At 48.2% G+C, this 17,500-nt stretch overlaps 1 protein-coding gene across 1 annotated transcript in view; it reads right to left on the bottom strand.

Moving 5' to 3' along the window:
• LOC308381794 (myomegalin) overlaps window positions 1–17,500 on the bottom strand; it is a 71,453-nt gene that overhangs the window by 15,578 nt on the left and 38,375 nt on the right. The window contains exons 21-34 of the mRNA XM_080859389.1: window positions 15,237–15,376; window positions 13,937–14,154; window positions 12,762–13,179; window positions 11,876–12,128; window positions 11,234–11,350; window positions 10,095–10,539; window positions 9,725–9,960; window positions 8,640–8,694; window positions 4,907–5,157; window positions 4,427–4,507; window positions 3,186–3,344; window positions 2,135–2,410; window positions 869–994; window positions 343–459 (exon numbers count right to left, since the gene is read on the bottom strand). Of these exons, the coding sequence (XP_080715515.1) occupies window positions 343–459; window positions 869–994; window positions 2,135–2,410; window positions 3,186–3,344; window positions 4,427–4,507; window positions 4,907–5,157; window positions 8,640–8,694; window positions 9,725–9,960; window positions 10,095–10,539; window positions 11,234–11,350; window positions 11,876–12,128; window positions 12,762–13,179; window positions 13,937–14,154; window positions 15,237–15,376 (2,892 nt within the window). The remainder of the gene's footprint in view (window positions 1–342; window positions 460–868; window positions 995–2,134; window positions 2,411–3,185; window positions 3,345–4,426; window positions 4,508–4,906; window positions 5,158–8,639; window positions 8,695–9,724; window positions 9,961–10,094; window positions 10,540–11,233; window positions 11,351–11,875; window positions 12,129–12,761; window positions 13,180–13,936; window positions 14,155–15,236; window positions 15,377–17,500) is intronic.

Consider the following 17,500-nt stretch of genomic DNA (forward strand, 5'->3'; position numbering starts at 1 on the left):
CTCAATTTTACACCACAGCAGGTTGCGATTAAAGGCCACTAATTAACGCGCATCAAACGTTTTTTTTTTTCATTGTAAACTTAGGCAAATAAACATGTTGCATTCTAAACTACCTGATTTTGTTATTATATAAGCTACGCATAACGTCAGTTTTCTTCAATAGGCTAATTTAGAAGCAGAAATAGATATTTGGCCGGCGTATCATTAAAATGTCCGGCAAATGAAAACTCTGCCGGTCATTTTGACCGGCTACATTTTTCTGTAGCGGAAACTCTGGTGTGTGTGTGTGTGTGTGTGTGTGTGTGTGTGTGTGTGTGTGTGAGTTTGTGTGTGAATGGATACCTCTGCTGCTCTGCAGCTTGGACTTCAGGTCCATGTTCTCCTCCTTCAGAGCTCTCATCTCATTGGACAGCTGGTTGACTGAGTCCAGCCCCTGAATGTAGATGTTAGTGGCAGCTCCTGCAAGAGACACACATAGAAATCCCTTTGGTGTCAATCACTTTGCTCTCTTCTGGACAAACTTGAAACATTCACTGCAACACTCTAGGTGTGTGTGTGTGTGTGTGTGTGTGTGTGTGTGTGTGTGTGTGTGTGTGTGTGTGTGTGTGTGTGTGTGTGTGTGTGTTTATGTGTGTGTGTGTGTGTGTGTGTACGTGTGTGTGTACGTGTGTGTGTGTGTGTGTGTGTGTGTGTGTGTGTGTGTGTGTGCGTGTGTGTGTACGTGTGTGTGTGTGTGTGTGTGTGTTTATGTGTGTGTGTGTGTGTGTGTGTGTGTGTGTGTGTGTTTACGTGTGTGTGTGTACGTGTGTGTGTGTGTGTGTGTGTGTGTGTGTGTGTGTGTGTGTGTGTGTGTGTGTGTGTGTCTCACCTCCCTGTCCCCCTGCCAGCCTCTCCTCCAGCTGCTGCCTGAGGCGCTCGTTGGTTCGGATGGAATCTTCTAGACGCTGGCGGAGGCTCCGGATCTCCCTCAGGTGCTCCTCAATCAGGTCCACACCTGGGAGCAGGAGTGATGCAGGTCAGCTGACTCACACTCTCACAGTTACTCACAGTTACACACACACACACACACACACACACACTCCCACAGTAACACACGCTTACACACGCTTACACACCTGAGAGCAGGAGTGATGCAGGTCAGCTGACTCACACTTCCACAGTAACACACACACACACTTCCACACTAACACACACACACGCACACACACACACACACACACACACACACACACACACACACACACACACACACAGTCACACTCACACACACACACACACTCCCACAGTAACACTCACACACACTCACACACACACACACACACACACACACACACACACACACACACAGTCACACTCACACACACACACACACACACACACACACACACACACTCCCACAGTAACATACACACACACACACACACACACGCACGCACACACACACACACACACACACACACACACACTCCCACACTCCCACAGTTACACACGCTAACACACGTTTACACCGTCTGCCTGCCATTTATACAAGGACATTCTGTCACCAAAACCAGTTTTGCCTTCTAAGAGCACAGCTCTGATGAAATTCTAAGTATCTTTTTAAGTATTTACAAAGTGTGCTCTGACTGCTACACAGGTCCATTGGTGAGATATTCATTCTATTCTTGTACCTTTCAGTACTGACTGTATTCTTGTTCCTGCTATTCATCCATAATCCTATTTCATACAGTGGTTCCATTGTTGCAGAACACCCCTGAACAGGGACGTGCACAGGAGTGGGCTAAGGTTGCTCGGGCAACTGCCCGTTTGCCCTCCTCGACTGAAGTTGCCCCTCCGAAGGAAATATATATATTTGCGATCAGGGGACAGGGGCGTGGCAGCGGCGGTTAGTGAGAGTCAAAAATTATATTGGCAAAATTTGTAATCAGATGACGGGGGTGTGGCAGCGGCGGTAAGTGAGAGTTTAAAATGATATTGGCAAAATTTGCGATCAGATGACGGGGGCGTGGCAGCGGCTGTGACAAAAAATAACGTGTTGCCCCTTATTTCCAGGGCAGAGCAACTGCCCTTCAACATTCCTGTGCACGTCCCTGCCTCCGAACAAACAGCCGTTAATAGGGGGCGGACCACAGACCTTTGTGGCTTCCTCCTGATTGGTAGCCTGATGACCCAGAGAAGCCCCTGATTGGCTTCATCCTGTTGTCCATATCCCAGAGGGCACCGCCCTCCCCCAGGCTGGCATGGGCCTTGAGGGTGGAGGCTCCAGCGTGGGTGGCCAGATGATGGGGCTGCTGCTGCAGGGGGTGGTGGTGGTGGTGGGGCAGGGGGCCAAACCCGTGGGGGTGGGTGGGGGTGTGGGCAGCCAGGGAGTAGCTGGACAGGGCTTTGGCATGAGGCATCATAAAACCTGCTGTCGAACACAGAACACAGAATGTCACCCTGTGTCAACGATTTAAATAATTAGAAATTAAATAATATTTAAATATATTAAAATTATAATTAAATAATTAGATATAACAGCTACTGTATGTAAGGGATCCCAGTAGGTGTTTATCTCAGTAAGGCTTTGGTGGAATTAAGCATGATTTTGAGACAAACCTTAGGTCTTCTGCACATATACAGTATGTTAGCACATTTACTACTGGCGTTGAGTATATCTTTAAATGATTCAGAAGGGAAAACACAAGGGAACTGCACTGCAAGAACCAGAGTCTGGAGACAGTCAAAGCAGATGCCACGCTTCTGACAGGCTAGGTCTTTTGAACATGGCAATGTTACACGACACGGCAGTGGCGATGAGTGTTTCATGCAGACATACTGTAAAGATGCTCGGATCTCATTCAACCACAGCAACTACAAATTTAAGTTAGTTTAGTTAGTCATGGATTAATCTAATAGTTCAATCATGGCTCAAGCCCAGTATCTGGAATGAATCAGTTGTTAGAAAACAGAAATACGAGCTGAGAACTCACACAAAGTGCTACAACTAACAGAGTATTCTCACAGAACCCTCCAGGCTTCAAACCACAGCTTGTTAGATTTCTGCTGTGAGCTTCATTAGGCCATGCTACATGCTACATGCTATCACGTCAAACCAGCAGAGCTTCATTAAAATGCTCATGAACACACAGGTTGGACTGAGAGCACACCACTGCAAGCTAACTTCCTGTGCACATCTGGCTTACTTCCTGTCCACAGCCCCTGTGGGTGCTGGTGCAGCTCAATAGCAGAGTGTGCTCTGGGCATGGGGGCAAAGGTCACCCCCTGAGGGGCGGAGGGGCGGGGCAAGAAGAAGCCACTGGGAGGCGGCGGGAGAGAACCGAACTGCGGAGTGGGGTAGAAGTCTGGGGACAGGACGGAGAAACAGCCAATCACTACTGATTAACATAACAGGACCCGGACACAGAGCCAATCACTACTGATTCTCATAACAGGACCCGGACACAGAGCCTATCACTACTGATTCTCATAACAGGACCCGGACACAGAGCCAATCACTACTGATTCTCATAACAGGACCCGGACACAGAGCCAATCACTACTGATTCTCATAACAGGACCCAAAACTAAGACTAAAGCATCCACGAGAAGGTGTGCACAGTAACAGTAGTATCTGAGTACATGACAGTAAAGAGTAAGCAGCTGGCATCGAAGTGAAGAGCACCCAGAGGAGCAGGACCCGGACACAAAGACAAAACTAAGACTAAAGCAACCTCGAGAAGGTCAAAGTCAAAGTCAAAGTCAATTTATTTTGTCTCCCAGGGGAGAAATTTGTTTGGATCTGGGCAATTTTCTTACAACAGACATCCCTAACTACAGGCATTTAATGTTCAGATTTTGAATGGAGTGACGCTAGGCCCTCTCCATCTTTAGTTGATGAGACAAGATCATGAGGTTTGTTTCTGAAGAGAAAACTGGTTGTAAGTTGTAAAAAGAGACATTATTTTTGACATGTTCTGAAATTGTAGTGTCCTGACATTTTTTTTTTTTCTTCAAGAATATAAAATTGCCTCTGTGCTTAGTCAGAGACTGTGAAATTTGGAAAATTCTTTCAAGCAAATCACAGATACGAAAACGATCAGTAGTCGTGCACAGTAACAGTAGTTCTGAGTACATGACAGTAATCATTGAAGTGAAGAGCTGGGAGGTTTGAAGAGCTGACGACTAATTGCGCCACTCTGAAAGACTAGATTCAAAAAGGAACATTTAAACAGTGAGTGAGCGCTGGGTGAAGAGCTGGGTGTATGTGTGTGTGTGTGTGTGTGTGTGTGTGTGTGTGTGTGTGTGTGTGTGTAAGCAGTAAAGAGTAAGCAGCCGGCATTGAAGTGAAGAGCACCCAGAGGCACTGGGGCCCTGCCCTGTGTGTGTGTGTGTGTGTGTGTGAAGTGAAGTGAAGAGCACCCAGAGGCGCTGGTGCCATGCATACCTGTCTGAGCCTGCCGGTCCATGACGGGCATCATCACAGGGGTGCTGGGGCTCTTATGCAGAGGGAGGGAGGAGGGGCGCTCTGGAAGAGAGGGAGGGATGGAGGAACACATCGGAGGAGGGGGAGGGGGGGGGGGGGATGGGGGGGATGGAACAGAGGAGGGGTGATTCTCTTTGTGAGTCCAAGAATGATGACATGGTCTTAAGTGTTGAAAATGTGGAATCCCAAGGGGAAAAGGCCATATATTATGGATCTATCGTCATGTAGTTATGCTACCAGAATTACTACTACCAAATTACCAATACATGTGTACATATAACTGATTATTAGTGAATAAAAGCTTTCCTGGGGGTTGCCTTGGTTAGTTAGTAGTTACGCTACCAATATTTACCACTACCAATACATGTGTAATTATAAGTGAATATTATCAGATCAAATGAAGAGCGAATAAAAGCTTTCCTGGGGGGTTGCCTTGGTTACCTGTGGCTCTCTTGAGAGGGCATGACCTGTCCCCCTGTCTGTCCATGGCGTACTCGCTCCCGGCGTCTCCCTCCGAACACAGCTCCAGCTCCTCATTGGAGCCACGCTCATCGGACACGAAGGAGGTCCTGTCTGATTGGTCGGTGGTCTCTGACAGGGCACGGCAGCTAGAAGGGGTCTCTGGGCGCAGTTGCAGTTTGGTGTGAAGAGACTCGATGATCTGATCTTTCTGCTGGAGCTCCTTACTCAACCTGTGTGAGCAGAAACAGACCATGATGAATGAGATTCCTCTGTGGAGCTGCTGGAAAGGATAGGTAGGGTCATAATACAGTTTTACACACAATCCTACATCTCTCCATAGTAGTACCCTCTATATGATAGTCTGCATCTCGCCACAGTAACACCCCTATGAGATAGTATGCATCTCCCCATAGTAACACCCCCTGTATGATAGTATGCATCTCCCCACAGTAACACCCCCTATGAGCTAGTGTACATCTCCCCATAGCAACACCCCCTCTATGATAGTATGCATCTCCCCATAGTAACACCCCCTATGAGATAGTATGCATCTCCCCATAGTAACACCCCCTCTATGATAGTATGCATCTCCCCACAGTAGCACCCTGTCTATGATAGTGTGCATCTCGCCACAGTAGCACCCTCTCTATAATAGTATGCATCTCCCCACAGTAGCACCCTCTCTATGATAGTGTGCATCCTTCAGCCTTGCGGAGTACAAGCCAACACCACTGCCACGGGTACCTGGAACTTGAGGCTTTTTACATTTAGCAAGCAAAACTCACCAAAGACGTTTGCTTAGGTATCCAACTACATACTATACCAATGAAATATAGAAACAATTGATGAAGCACAACCAGAGGCCTGACTACCATACTGTCAGGTTAATGAAAGCATTATGGATGACATCATTCCACAGCAGATTGTGCATGTACACGGTTCTGCTGTGGCTCTCCATAGATGTTCCATGTTCTATGCTCTATGTTCTATGCTCTATGCTCTATGTTCTATGTTCTATGTTCTATGCTCTATGCTCTATGTTCTATGTTCTATGTTCTATGTTCTATGTTCTATGTTCTATGTTCTATGCTCTAGTATGACTGAGTCTAGATCTGAGCGTCCTTACTGTTCCAGCTGCCTGGGGTTCTCCATAGATGTTCTATGTTCTATGTTCTATGTTCTATTTTCTATGTTCTATTTTCTATGTTCTATGTTCTATGCTCTATGCTCCAGATCAGAGGGTCCTTACTGTTCCAGCTGCCTGCTGTACACGCTCCTCACCACCTCCAGCTGTTTCCTGAGGAGAGCCAGCTCCCGCTCCCGCACGCGACCCCCCCACCCAGAGTTGGAGAACAACGAGTCGCGGTACAGAGGGCTGCTTTTGGACAACATGGACTTCCAGAGAGGGGCCATGGTCCCTCCGTGTCACCCTAGTCCCAGTCCGTCTGTCTCTCTCTCTCTGTCTGTCTCCTGTCTCTCTCTATCTGTCTCTCTCCTGTCTCTCTCTCTCTCTCTCTCTGTCTGTCTCTCGCTCTCTCTCTCTGTCTCCTGTCTCTCTCTGTCTGTCTGTCTCTCGCTCTCTCTGTCTGTCTCTCTCTCTCTCGGTCTGTCTCCTGTCTCTCTCGGTCTGTCTCTCTCTCTCCCTCTCTCTCTGTCTGTCTCTCGCTCTCTGTCTCTGTCTCCTGTCTCTTTCTGTCTGTCTGTCTCTCGCTCTCTCTGTCTGTCTCCTGTCTCTCTCTGTCTGTCTCTCTCTCTCTCTCTCTCTGTCTGTCTCTCTCTCTCTCTCTCTCGGTCTGTCTCTCTCTCTCTCTGTCTGTCTCCCGGCGCTGTTGTGCAGATGGCGGTCTGAGAGAGCCCACGGAGCGATGCCTCAAACTGCTGCTCCGCTTTCCAGTAAGCCTTAAAGCAGCACTATCCTCTCTTCACCAGATTGACTAAATAATCAATAAAGTCCAGAGTGAGGTCCACCTGTCAGCCCTGCGATTCCACAAGCTGCTCAAACCCTCCATGAGGCTGGCCGTCTGATTCTGTCTGGTCTGTCTAATTCTGCCCGTGTTTCCCTCCTACCCCCACCCCCCCTCTCTCTCTCACACACACACACACACACACACACACACACACACACACACACACACACACACACACACACCACACAGGCAGACTGAAGGGGGAGGGGGGGTTTCTGATGGCACGAGCAGGGACAGCCTAATTAGCCCTCAGTCCTTCTGATCCTCTTAACACGTTCAGGATATCAGTGACTCCTGTACACTCCAGCTCCTTCTCTCTCCCCTCTTCTCTCCACCTCCTTCTCTCTCCCTTCTTCTCTCTCCCCTCCTTCTCTCTTCCCCTCCTTCTCTCTCCCCCTTTGTCCAGCTCCTTCTCTCTCCCCCTTTCTCCACCTCCTTCTCTCTCCACCTCCTCTCTCCACTCTATCCTTTACAGAGAAAACCCCAAATGGAAAAGAAAAATAGTGAAAAAAATATATATTGTATCTACATACAAATTCTTATTTATCAAAATAATATTCCCCATTGGATTCTATGGCAAGTTTCCAAGCTGGGAGAAGACTCCACAGTAAAGGTGGAAGACTGGGGCGGGTAAGAGTCCCCCCTCCCCGCCTGCCTGTGACCCAACACTGGCTCGGGTTCACCAGGCTTACCACGGGATTCTCCCGCACGTGCCTCAGGGTCTAATGCTGCTGCTGCTGCTGGCAGTTGGTGAAGACTTGCATGTGTGTATAGATCAGTGTGTGTGTGGCGTCTGACCATAGTGTGTGTGAGTGGGAATGTGTGTATGGCGTCAGACCATAGTGTGTGTGTGTGGTGTCTGACCATAGTGTGTGTGTACAGATGAGTGTGTGAGCGGCAGTGTGTGTGTGGCGTCTGACCATAGTGTGTGTGTATAGATGAGTGTGTGTGTGGTGTCTGACCATAGTGTGTGTGTATAGATGAGTGTGTGAGCGGGAGTGTGTGTGTGTGGTGTCTGACCATAGTGTGTGTGTATAGATGAGTGTGTGAGCGGGAATGTGTGTATGGCGTCTGACCATAGTGTGTGTGAGTGGGAATGTGTGTGTGGTGTCTGACCATAGTGTGTGTGTATAGATGAGTGTGTGTGTGGGAGTGTGTGTGTGTGGCGTCTGACCACAGTGTGTGTGTATAGATGAGTGTGTGTGTGGGAGTGTGTGTGTTGGGTGTCTGACCATAGTGTGTGCTCAAGCAGGAGATCGTACGAGGAGGAGGAGTGGCCTCATAAAGCTGCTTGCCTTAAGCCCAACCCCACCTGCCTCCCCCCGTGTGTGTGTGTGTGTGTGTGTGTGTGTGTGTGTGTGTGTGTGTGTGTGTGTGTGTGAGCCCAACCCCACCTGCCTCCCCCCCACGTGTGCCGAGAAGAGTGGATTGCTCTCAGGGAAGCCGGTGCTTACTTCACACACACACACACACACACACACACACACACACACACACATATGGCACACCTGTTGGCTGTGGTTTGGCAGCTCCATTAAGTCCATTTTGCCCATTCAGCTCCATTGAGTTTCAGTTTCTGTGTTATTATTATCCGACTCACTGTGTAACCCCCACACATCTTCCTTTCAATAGAAGTCTTTTCTGATGTGTGCTATCTGTGGGCACTGGTGCAGAGGGGTGTATCTGAGGTGTGTGTGTGTGTGTGTGTGTGTGTGTGTGTGTGTATCTGAGGTAGTCCCACTCACCGTAATGCAAGAAGCTCATGGCCTGTCTTGTCATCGGGCAGCTCTGATCGATCCCCTAGGGAGAATGGACAGGAGGAGGTTAGGGAGAAAAATAGGATGAATGTAACATAAGAAAGAAAGCAATGAATGAACAATATTATGGTGTATGTGTGTGTGTGTGTGTGAATGTGTGTGTGTGTGTGGGAGAGGGAATGAGAGAGTGAAGGAGAGACAGAAGAAGTGTGTGTATGGGAAAGTGTTTTTGTGTGTGTGTTTGCCTGTATATGTTAATATGTGTGTGTGTGTTTGAGAGAGAGAGATAGGGAGAAAGAGTAGAAGTGTATGTATGGTTGTATGTGTATGGAAAAGTGTATGTGTGCAATCTTTTGATTGTGTGTGTGTGTGTGTGTGTGTGTGAGTGTGTGTGTGTGTGTGTGTGAGTGTGTGCGTGTGAGTGTGTGTGTGTGTGTGTGTGTGTGTGTGTGTGTGTGTGTGTGTGAGTGTGTGTGTGTGTCTGCATCTGTGTGTGTGTGTGCGTATGTGTGTGAACTCACGGCCACTGATCTTGGTGCTAACTCGCTGGGCCAGGCTACTGCTCTGTGAGAGCTGCTCTCTGAAGCTCTGGCCCATGTAGTAGTGTGAGTGTGTGTGTGTGTGTGTGTGGGTGTGTGTGTGTGCGTGTGTGTGTGTGTGTGTGAATGTGTGTGTCTGTGTGTGTGTGTGTGTGTGTGTGTGTCTGCATCTGTGTGTGTGTGTGCGTGCGTGTGTGTGTGTCTGTGTGTCTGTGTGTGTGTGTGTGTGTGTGTGTGTGTGTGTGTGTCTGTGTGTGTGTGTGTGTGTGTCTGTGTCTGTGTGTGTGTGTGTCTGTGTGTCTGTGTGTGTGTGCGTGTGTTTGTGTGTGTCTGTGTGCGTGCGGGTGTGTGTGTGTGTGTCTGTGCGTGCGTGTGTGTGTGTGTGTGTGTGTACTCACGGCCACTGATCTTGGTGCTAACTCGCTGGGCCAGGCTGGTGCTCTGTGAGAGCTGCTCTCTGAAGCTCTGGCCCATGTAGTAGTGTGTGTGTGTGTGTGTGCGTGCGTGTGTGTGTGTGTGTGTGTGTGTACTCACGGCCACTGATCTTGGTGCTAACTCGCTGGGCCAGGCTGGTGCTCTGGGAGAGCTGCTCTCTGAAGCTCTGGCCCATGTAGTAGTCGATGTCGTTGGCCCGCAGCAGCTCCTCGAAGGCCTTGGTGGTGTCGCCCAGGTGCTGCGTCAGGATGTGGCAGATGCCCCGCCCCTCTCGCATGCGCTGCCGCAGGTGGGACAGCTCGCGGGCCTGCGCCTGGATCAGGGTGTTGTACTTCCTGTCAGGGCAGGAAGGGGTGGAGTTTACTACACAAGCCTATACAAAAATACTCAAACTCCATTTTCTTTTTCCCCCTTGCGAGGGTTTACGACCAGAACTACAGGAAATGGTTGCGAGCCAGCAGACACCCACCCCGGCCAGGTGGCGCACTTCCCCTCCTCCCCTGCAGGGGGCGCCTCCACACGACCGCTCTTCAGCTGGGTCTCCAGCGAGGCCACTCTCAGCACCAGCTCCTTCAGCTCGCGGCTGGGCCGTGGTGGCCGGGGCCCGTCGGACTGCCAGCCCTCGTCCTCTTCCAGGCCGCTGTGCGCCGGCGAGGCCTCGAAGGCCCAGTTGACCTTGCGGGGCGTCCGCTCCAGGCTGGAGGCGTAGTCGGAGGTGCTGGAGGAGAGCGAGCGCACGCGCAGCTGGAGGCTACGGATCACGCGGTGGCACCCGGCCAGCTGGGAGCGCAGGTGCTTCACAGAGCCCTCTTCCTCCTCCTCGTCCTCTTCCTCCTCCTCCTCCGTCTCTTTCAGCTCGTAGTCGAAGCCCGTGTCCCGGGACAGCGATGTGCACATCTCCAGGTCATCAAACTCTGAGGGAGTCAAAATCAAAATAAAGAAACTGTTGAGTGGACACCCAAAGTGTAGAGTGAATTATACTTTTTTATACTTTTATACTTTATTTTAAGGATAGCCCCTTGAGATGTATCATCTCATTTTCGAGGGGGTCCTTCATTTATTAAGGTAGAGGGATGCTCCTGGCAAAGTCATTCCTCCAGTTATAAGGAGCAACATTCATATTACATTCCACTCCATTACATTACCTTACAGAAAACAATTACTGGCTATAGTTCTAGAGAAACTTTAAATCACAGATTTCAAATCACAACCCTGTCACATTGGCCTGAACTTGCTCTTCATCGTTGATTAAGAGAGGAAGAAGTGTTGTGAAGTAGATTTAAAATCACGACCCTGTCAAATTGGCCTAAACTTGCACTTCATCGTCTATTAAGAGAGGCAGAAGTGTTGTGAAGTAGATTTAAAATCACGACCCTGTCACATTGGCCAATTTTGCTCTTCATCGTCGATTAAGAGAGGAAGAAGTGTTGTGAAGTAGATTTAAAATCACAACCCTGTCACATTGGCCTAAACTTGCACTTCATCGTCGATTAAGAGAAGCAGAAGTGTTGTGAAGTAGATTTAAAATCACGACCCTGTCACATTGGTCTAAACGTTCATGCTTTACTAAGAGAGGCAGAAGTGTTGTGAGGTGGAGGCATGGTTGACCTGGGCTGCTGGCGTCCTCTCTCTCGGCCTCGTTCTCACTGCGTCCGCTCGTCTCGTAGCCCAGGTCCTGCAGGTCCACCTGCACCAGCTTACTGTCCTGCTGCACTGACGTCTCCGCTGGCAAGGACACACACACGAGTCAGTCGCGTCAGGACAACACACCTGGGACCGTCCACTTTTAGATTTGTCTTATGTCTAATGGAGCTACAATGAGTGACACAGTTAATAACTGTGTGTGTGTTTGTGTGTGTGTGTGTGTGTGTGTGTGTGTGTGTGTGTGTGAGAGTGAGTGTGTGTGTGTGAGTGTGTGTGTGTGTGATAGTGTGCGTGACAGTGTGTGTGTGTGTGTGATAGTGTGCGTGGCTGTGTGTGTGTGTGTGTGTGTGTGTGTGTGTGCGTGTGTGTGTGAAAGTATGCGTGACAGTGTGTGTGTGTGTGTGTGTGTATGTGTGTGTGTGTGTGTGTGTGTGTGTGTGTGTGTGTGTGTGAGTGTGTGTGTGTGTGATAGTGTGCGTGACAGTGTGTGTGTGTGTGTGTGTGTGTGTGTGTGTGTGTGTGATAGTGTGCGTGACAGTGTGTGTGTGTGTGTGTGTGTGTGTGTGTGTGATAGTGTGTGTGTGTGTCCATCTGAGCTCCACTCACTCAGCAGCTCTCTGTAGTCCTTGAGCTGCTCGGCCTGGGCGTGCACCGTGGCCTCCGACACCATGAGCCTCTCCTGCAGCTCCCGGTTCTCCTGCCGGCTGAGGCCCAGGTCCGACCGCAGCCGCTCCGCCTGCTCCCGCAGACCCGCCTCCACGTGCCGCCAGAACCCTCCGTCCGCCCCTCCGTCCGCCCCTCCGTCCGCCCCTCCACCGCGCTGGCTGCTGCTGCTGCCACCATCCTCCTCCTCCTCCTCCTGTGACGGACACCAGAGAGGGCAGAACAGAGGCAGAAAACACTCTTTTAACCCCACTGGCGTATCTACACTGACAGGCGTGCGGCTCTGGTTCAAGTTCAAGTTTAAGTGTATTTATATAGCACATTTCATATGTTATACATAGACACACAATGTGCTTTGAGTGCAGAGAAGACATTTAATTATCTAAAATAAACAAACACACTTAGCAAAATATATATATACTATATATGTACATGAAGTTGAAACAATAAAATAAAAATAAAAACAATCAAATGAAGTGTTAAAAACAAGGACCTTGATCATGAATAGGCTGAAGAAAATAAAAAAGTTGTAATTCCCTTTTTAAAAGAGAGTACTGAGTGAAAGCAACATATGGAGGAACACATAGAACTGCTAGAACCAGTGTGTCTGTGACTGCACCTGTGGACCTCCAGTGTGTGTGTGTGTGTGTGTCCAGTGTGTCTGTGACTGCACCTGTGGAACTCCAGTGTGTGTGTGTGTGTGTGTCCAGTGTGTCTGTGACTGCACCTGTGGAACTCCAGTGTGTGTGTGTGTGTGTGTGATAGTGTGTGTGTGTGTGTGTGTGATAGTGTGTGTGTGTGTGTGTGTCCAGTGTGTGTGTGACTGCACCTGTGCCGTGTGGTCCTCACTGGGGCGGTGAGACAGCAGCGTGCCCAGGTCCAGGGAGTGAGGTCTGGTGCACCTCCTCTTGCCTTGGCCCTCCCTCAGCTTCACCGCGGGGGGGCCACGTTTACCCGCCGGGGGTCCTATGGCGTCCATCTCGTCTTCTGACTCCTCCTCCTCCTCCTCACTGTCCTCCTCTACCTCTTCTTCTTGTCTGACTGATTTGTGGTGCTCCTCACGGCTCAGCTCCTCCTCCTCCTCCTCCTCCTCCTCCTCCTCCGTGTCACTCTGCTCCCACCTTCTGCACGTGACTGATCCCCCCTCTCCTGCTCCCGCCTCCGCTCCGGGTGCGACCCCCCCCCCACACCTCCCACTGCTCTCCTTCAAGGCATCGTTCTCAGCCTGGACCTGCAGCAGCGCAGACCTGCCCAATCCAACATGGAGACAGAGTGACATGCTGCACCAGTTGTGTCTTTACTAGTAAGGCACAACAACAGAATACAAATAATTACAGAATAATTACATTACAAAATGTATAAACTCATTAATGTGTCTTTACTAGTAAGGCACAACCACAGAATACAAATAATTACAGAATAATTACATTACAAAATGTATAAACTCATTAATGTGTCTTTACTAGTAAGGCACAACCACAGAATACAAATAATTACAGAATAATTACATTACAAAATGTATAAACTCATTAATGTGTCTTTACTAGTAAGGCACAACAACAGAATACAAATAATTACAAAATAATTACATTACAAAATGTATAAACTCATGAATGTGTCTTTACTAGTAAGGCACAACAACAGAATACAAATAATTACAAAATAATTACATTACAAAATGTATAAACTCATGAATGTGTCTTTACTAGTAAGGCACAACCACAGAATAAGAATATTTACAGAATAATTACATTACAAAATGTTTAAACTAATTGGTTCTTACTATTAGAATAGTGCTACATTCAGAGGTGCCTGTCCTAAAGATATAAATGTAAAGTTTCCTTTGAAAGGACAGAAAGCTAGTCAGTCAACGGCAGTCTATAACCGACCAGTTGCTAACACCGAAGGTTGTGTGTGTCTGTGAGTGTGTGTTGTGTGTGTCTGTGAGTGTGTGTGTAGTGTGTGTCTGTGAGTGTGTGTTAGCAGACGCAGTGCAGTGTGTACCTCATATGGGATAGGGAGTTGTACCCAGCCTTCTTCAGCTGGCTCTTCAGCTCTCCAAGCTCTACCTCCACTGTCTTCTTCTGCTCCAGCATCTGAAGGACCTCACCCTTCCACCCTCCCCCCACGGCACCCTGGGAAAGGACCTCACCCTTCCACCCTCCCCCCACGGCACCCTGGGATAGGCTGCTGTTCACGGGTCCTCCAGGCATCCCAACATTCTGTGATGAAGGAGGCAGGAGAAAACACACAAGACAATATTTCACTATTCTCAGACGGCTGACTCTATGGTCACTTGAGGGACACAGGAGGGAGGCAAACTCTTGTTGCCTATCGCTCAGAGGCGGTCATACTTATATACATAGTTCAAATTTACAACTACTGTATGCAAAATTGCCAATGTCATATGTGTGGTGATATTTGGTTGCCCAAAATGTAAAACATATGCCAATATTGTAGCTGGCCAACTAACAAACAGAAGTTTAATGCTTGACATTGCAGTGTGTCTTCAACAGACAAAATATATTGCAAAACTGCATGTGACCTATTTCATAAGGCTTCTCCTCTGTGTAACTGTGCTGTGGAATGACACGTCTGGTAATGATTTTCAAAAGTAACAGCCACTACAGCTAAGTAAATAGCGGCTATGAGTGAATATCACACTTTAAATCAACAAATACAACTAAATTGATTAGAAAACATCCTGATTGATGAATGGCTGCTGAAGTGAGGAGCATTGAGCCTCAGTACCTGTGTGATGGCCAGACTCTGAGCGGCCTGTGTGTGTGTGTGTGTGTGAGTGAGTGAGTGAGTGTGTGTGTGTGTGTGTGTGTGAGTGAGTGATTGAGTGTGTGAGTGTGTGTGTGAGTGTGTGTGTGTGTGAGTGGGGAGCATTGAGCCTCAGTACCTGTGTGATGGCCAGACTCTGAGCGGCCAGTGTGTGTGTGTGAGTGTGTGTGTGAGTGAGTGAGTGAGTGTGCGAGTGAGTGAGTGAGTGAGTGTGTGTGTGTGTGTGTGTGTGTGTGTGTGTTTGTGTGTGTTTGTGTGTGTGTGTGTGTGTGTGTGTGTGTGTGTGTGTGTGTGTGTGTGTGTGTGAGTGTGTGTGTGAGTGAGTGTGTGAGCATCGAGACTCAGTACCTGTGTGATGGCCAGACTCTGAGCGGCCAGTGTGTGTGTGTGTGTGTGAGTGTGTGTGTGTGTGAGTGTGTGTGTGTGTGTGTGTGTTTGTGTGTGTGTGAGTGTGTGAGTGAGTGAGTGAGTGTGTGTGTGTGTGAGTGAGTGTGTGAGCATTGAGACTCAGTACCTGTGTGATGGCCAGACTCTGAGCGGTCAGTTTGACGTCCTCGTCCTCTATGCTGTCTGTGAATTCATCACTGCTGCCCGCCCCTCCCCCATCCTCGTCTTCATCGCCGGTATCCTCCTCCTCCTCCTCAGTGCTGAGCTCTGTAAGTACAGCATACGCAACAGGTGAGGAAAAGACACACTTTTCTCTGCTCTCAATGAGTAGTGTTTTCAGTCTTTCAGCCCTTCGACTTGTGTGTCGTCGGTTGGAAATCCACTCCCTCTGTCTGTGTTGAGTAATAAGACTCCAGGGAGAAAGTTCTGCCAAAAGCACGTCCCTCACCCGACCTCTCTCTCTCTTTATTTCACTTAGTCTAGTTCTCTCTCTCTCCTTCACTAACCCTAACCGCACTCCAATGAAAGCAACGATGTGTTCACACTGGCACACATGCAGCATTCATACTAGCATACACACACAGCATTCACACTAGCATACACACACTAGCATACACACACAGAATTCACACTAGCATACACACACAGCGTACACACACAACATACACACTAGCATACACACACAGAGCATACACACACAGCATACACACTAGCATACACAAACACAGCATTCACACAAGCACACACACACAGCATTCACATTAGCATAGACACACAGCATTCACACTAGCATACACACACAGAATTCACACTAGCAACACACACAGCATACACACAAGCATACACACACAGCATACACACTAGCATACACACACAGCATACACACACAGCATTCACACTAGCACACACACACAGCATTCACACTAGCATACACACACAACATACACACTAGCATACACACACAGAGCATACACACACAGCATTCACACTAGCAAACACACACAGCATTCACACCAGCACATACACACACAACATACACACTAGCATACACACACAGAGCATACACACACAGCATTCACACTAGCACACACACACAGCATTCACACTAGCATACACACACAGCATTCACACAAGCACACACACACACAGCATTCACACTAGCACACACAAACACAGCATTCACACTAGCACACACACACAGCATTCACACTAGCATAGACACACAGCATTCACACTAGCACACGCACACAGCATTCACATACATCATACACACACAGCATACACACTAGCATACACACACAGAGCATACACACACACAGCATTCACACTAGCACACACACACAGCATTCACACTAGCACACACACACACCAGATTTGAGATGAACATAAATGATGCATGCTGGACGGTGGCCTCGGCAGGAATGGCAGGAATGAGTCATGTTGACAGTAATGTGGGACGTTACATAAGAGATGTTTCCATAGCCCGGCTGAAGTGGCCACAGGGAGGCATGCCCACTCTGAGTGTGTGTGTGTGTGTGTGTGTGTATGAGTGTGTGTGTGTGTGTGTGTGAGTGTGTGAGTGTGTGTGTGAGTATGTGAGTGTGTGTGTGTGTGTGTGTGTGTGTGTGTGTGTGTGTGAGTGTGTGTGTGAGTATGTGAGTGTGTGTGATTGTGTGTGAGTGTGTGTGTGTGTGTGTGTGTGTGTGAGTGAGTGAGCGTCCACGTCACCTCAGAGTAGCCAATGCCTGCTGCCCTACTAATGTGGCAGGAGCACTGGGGCATACTGCATCACAGCATCACAGCCATGCACACAGAAAGAAAGAGAGAGAGAGAGAGAGAGAGAGAGAAAGAAAGAGAGAGAGAAAGAGAGAAAGAGAAAGAAAGAAAGAAAGAGAAAGAAAGAGAAAGTAAGAGAGAGAGAGTGTGTGCTTACAGACCCTCTTATTTACTGGTAGAGGTGATGCTACTTAAGGGATATATCTTATCATAATGTATAATGTGCCCATTACATTCAATTGTGAAATGTATCATATGAATAATTCATCAATATCTATAATCTGGCTAATTTCATTCCCTCTGATTAATATGAGTGAAAAGCTTTTTAAGAGTAAAGTTTAAAGAATGGAGTGAGCAGAGATGGCTGGAATAAAACGGTGCTTCTTGGCAATGTCTGTGTGTATGTGTTTGTTTCAACCAAAAATGCATACTATTCTTTAAGGTTACTGTGACGTCTTGTGAAATAATACTAAAATGTATTGAGCAGAAGGTATTCCTATGTATTATCTCTTATGGTGTTAGGACTAACATTGGTTACAAAATTGTTCCTATATTAAGCTACTATATCATGTCCATTGTATCGTGTATTGTGATTGCCCATTGTATTGCATATGT

This window comes from Sprattus sprattus, assembly GCF_963457725.1.
Source record: "Sprattus sprattus genome assembly, chromosome: 20".
NCBI classification, from domain to species: domain Eukaryota; kingdom Metazoa; phylum Chordata; class Actinopteri; order Clupeiformes; family Clupeidae; genus Sprattus; species Sprattus sprattus.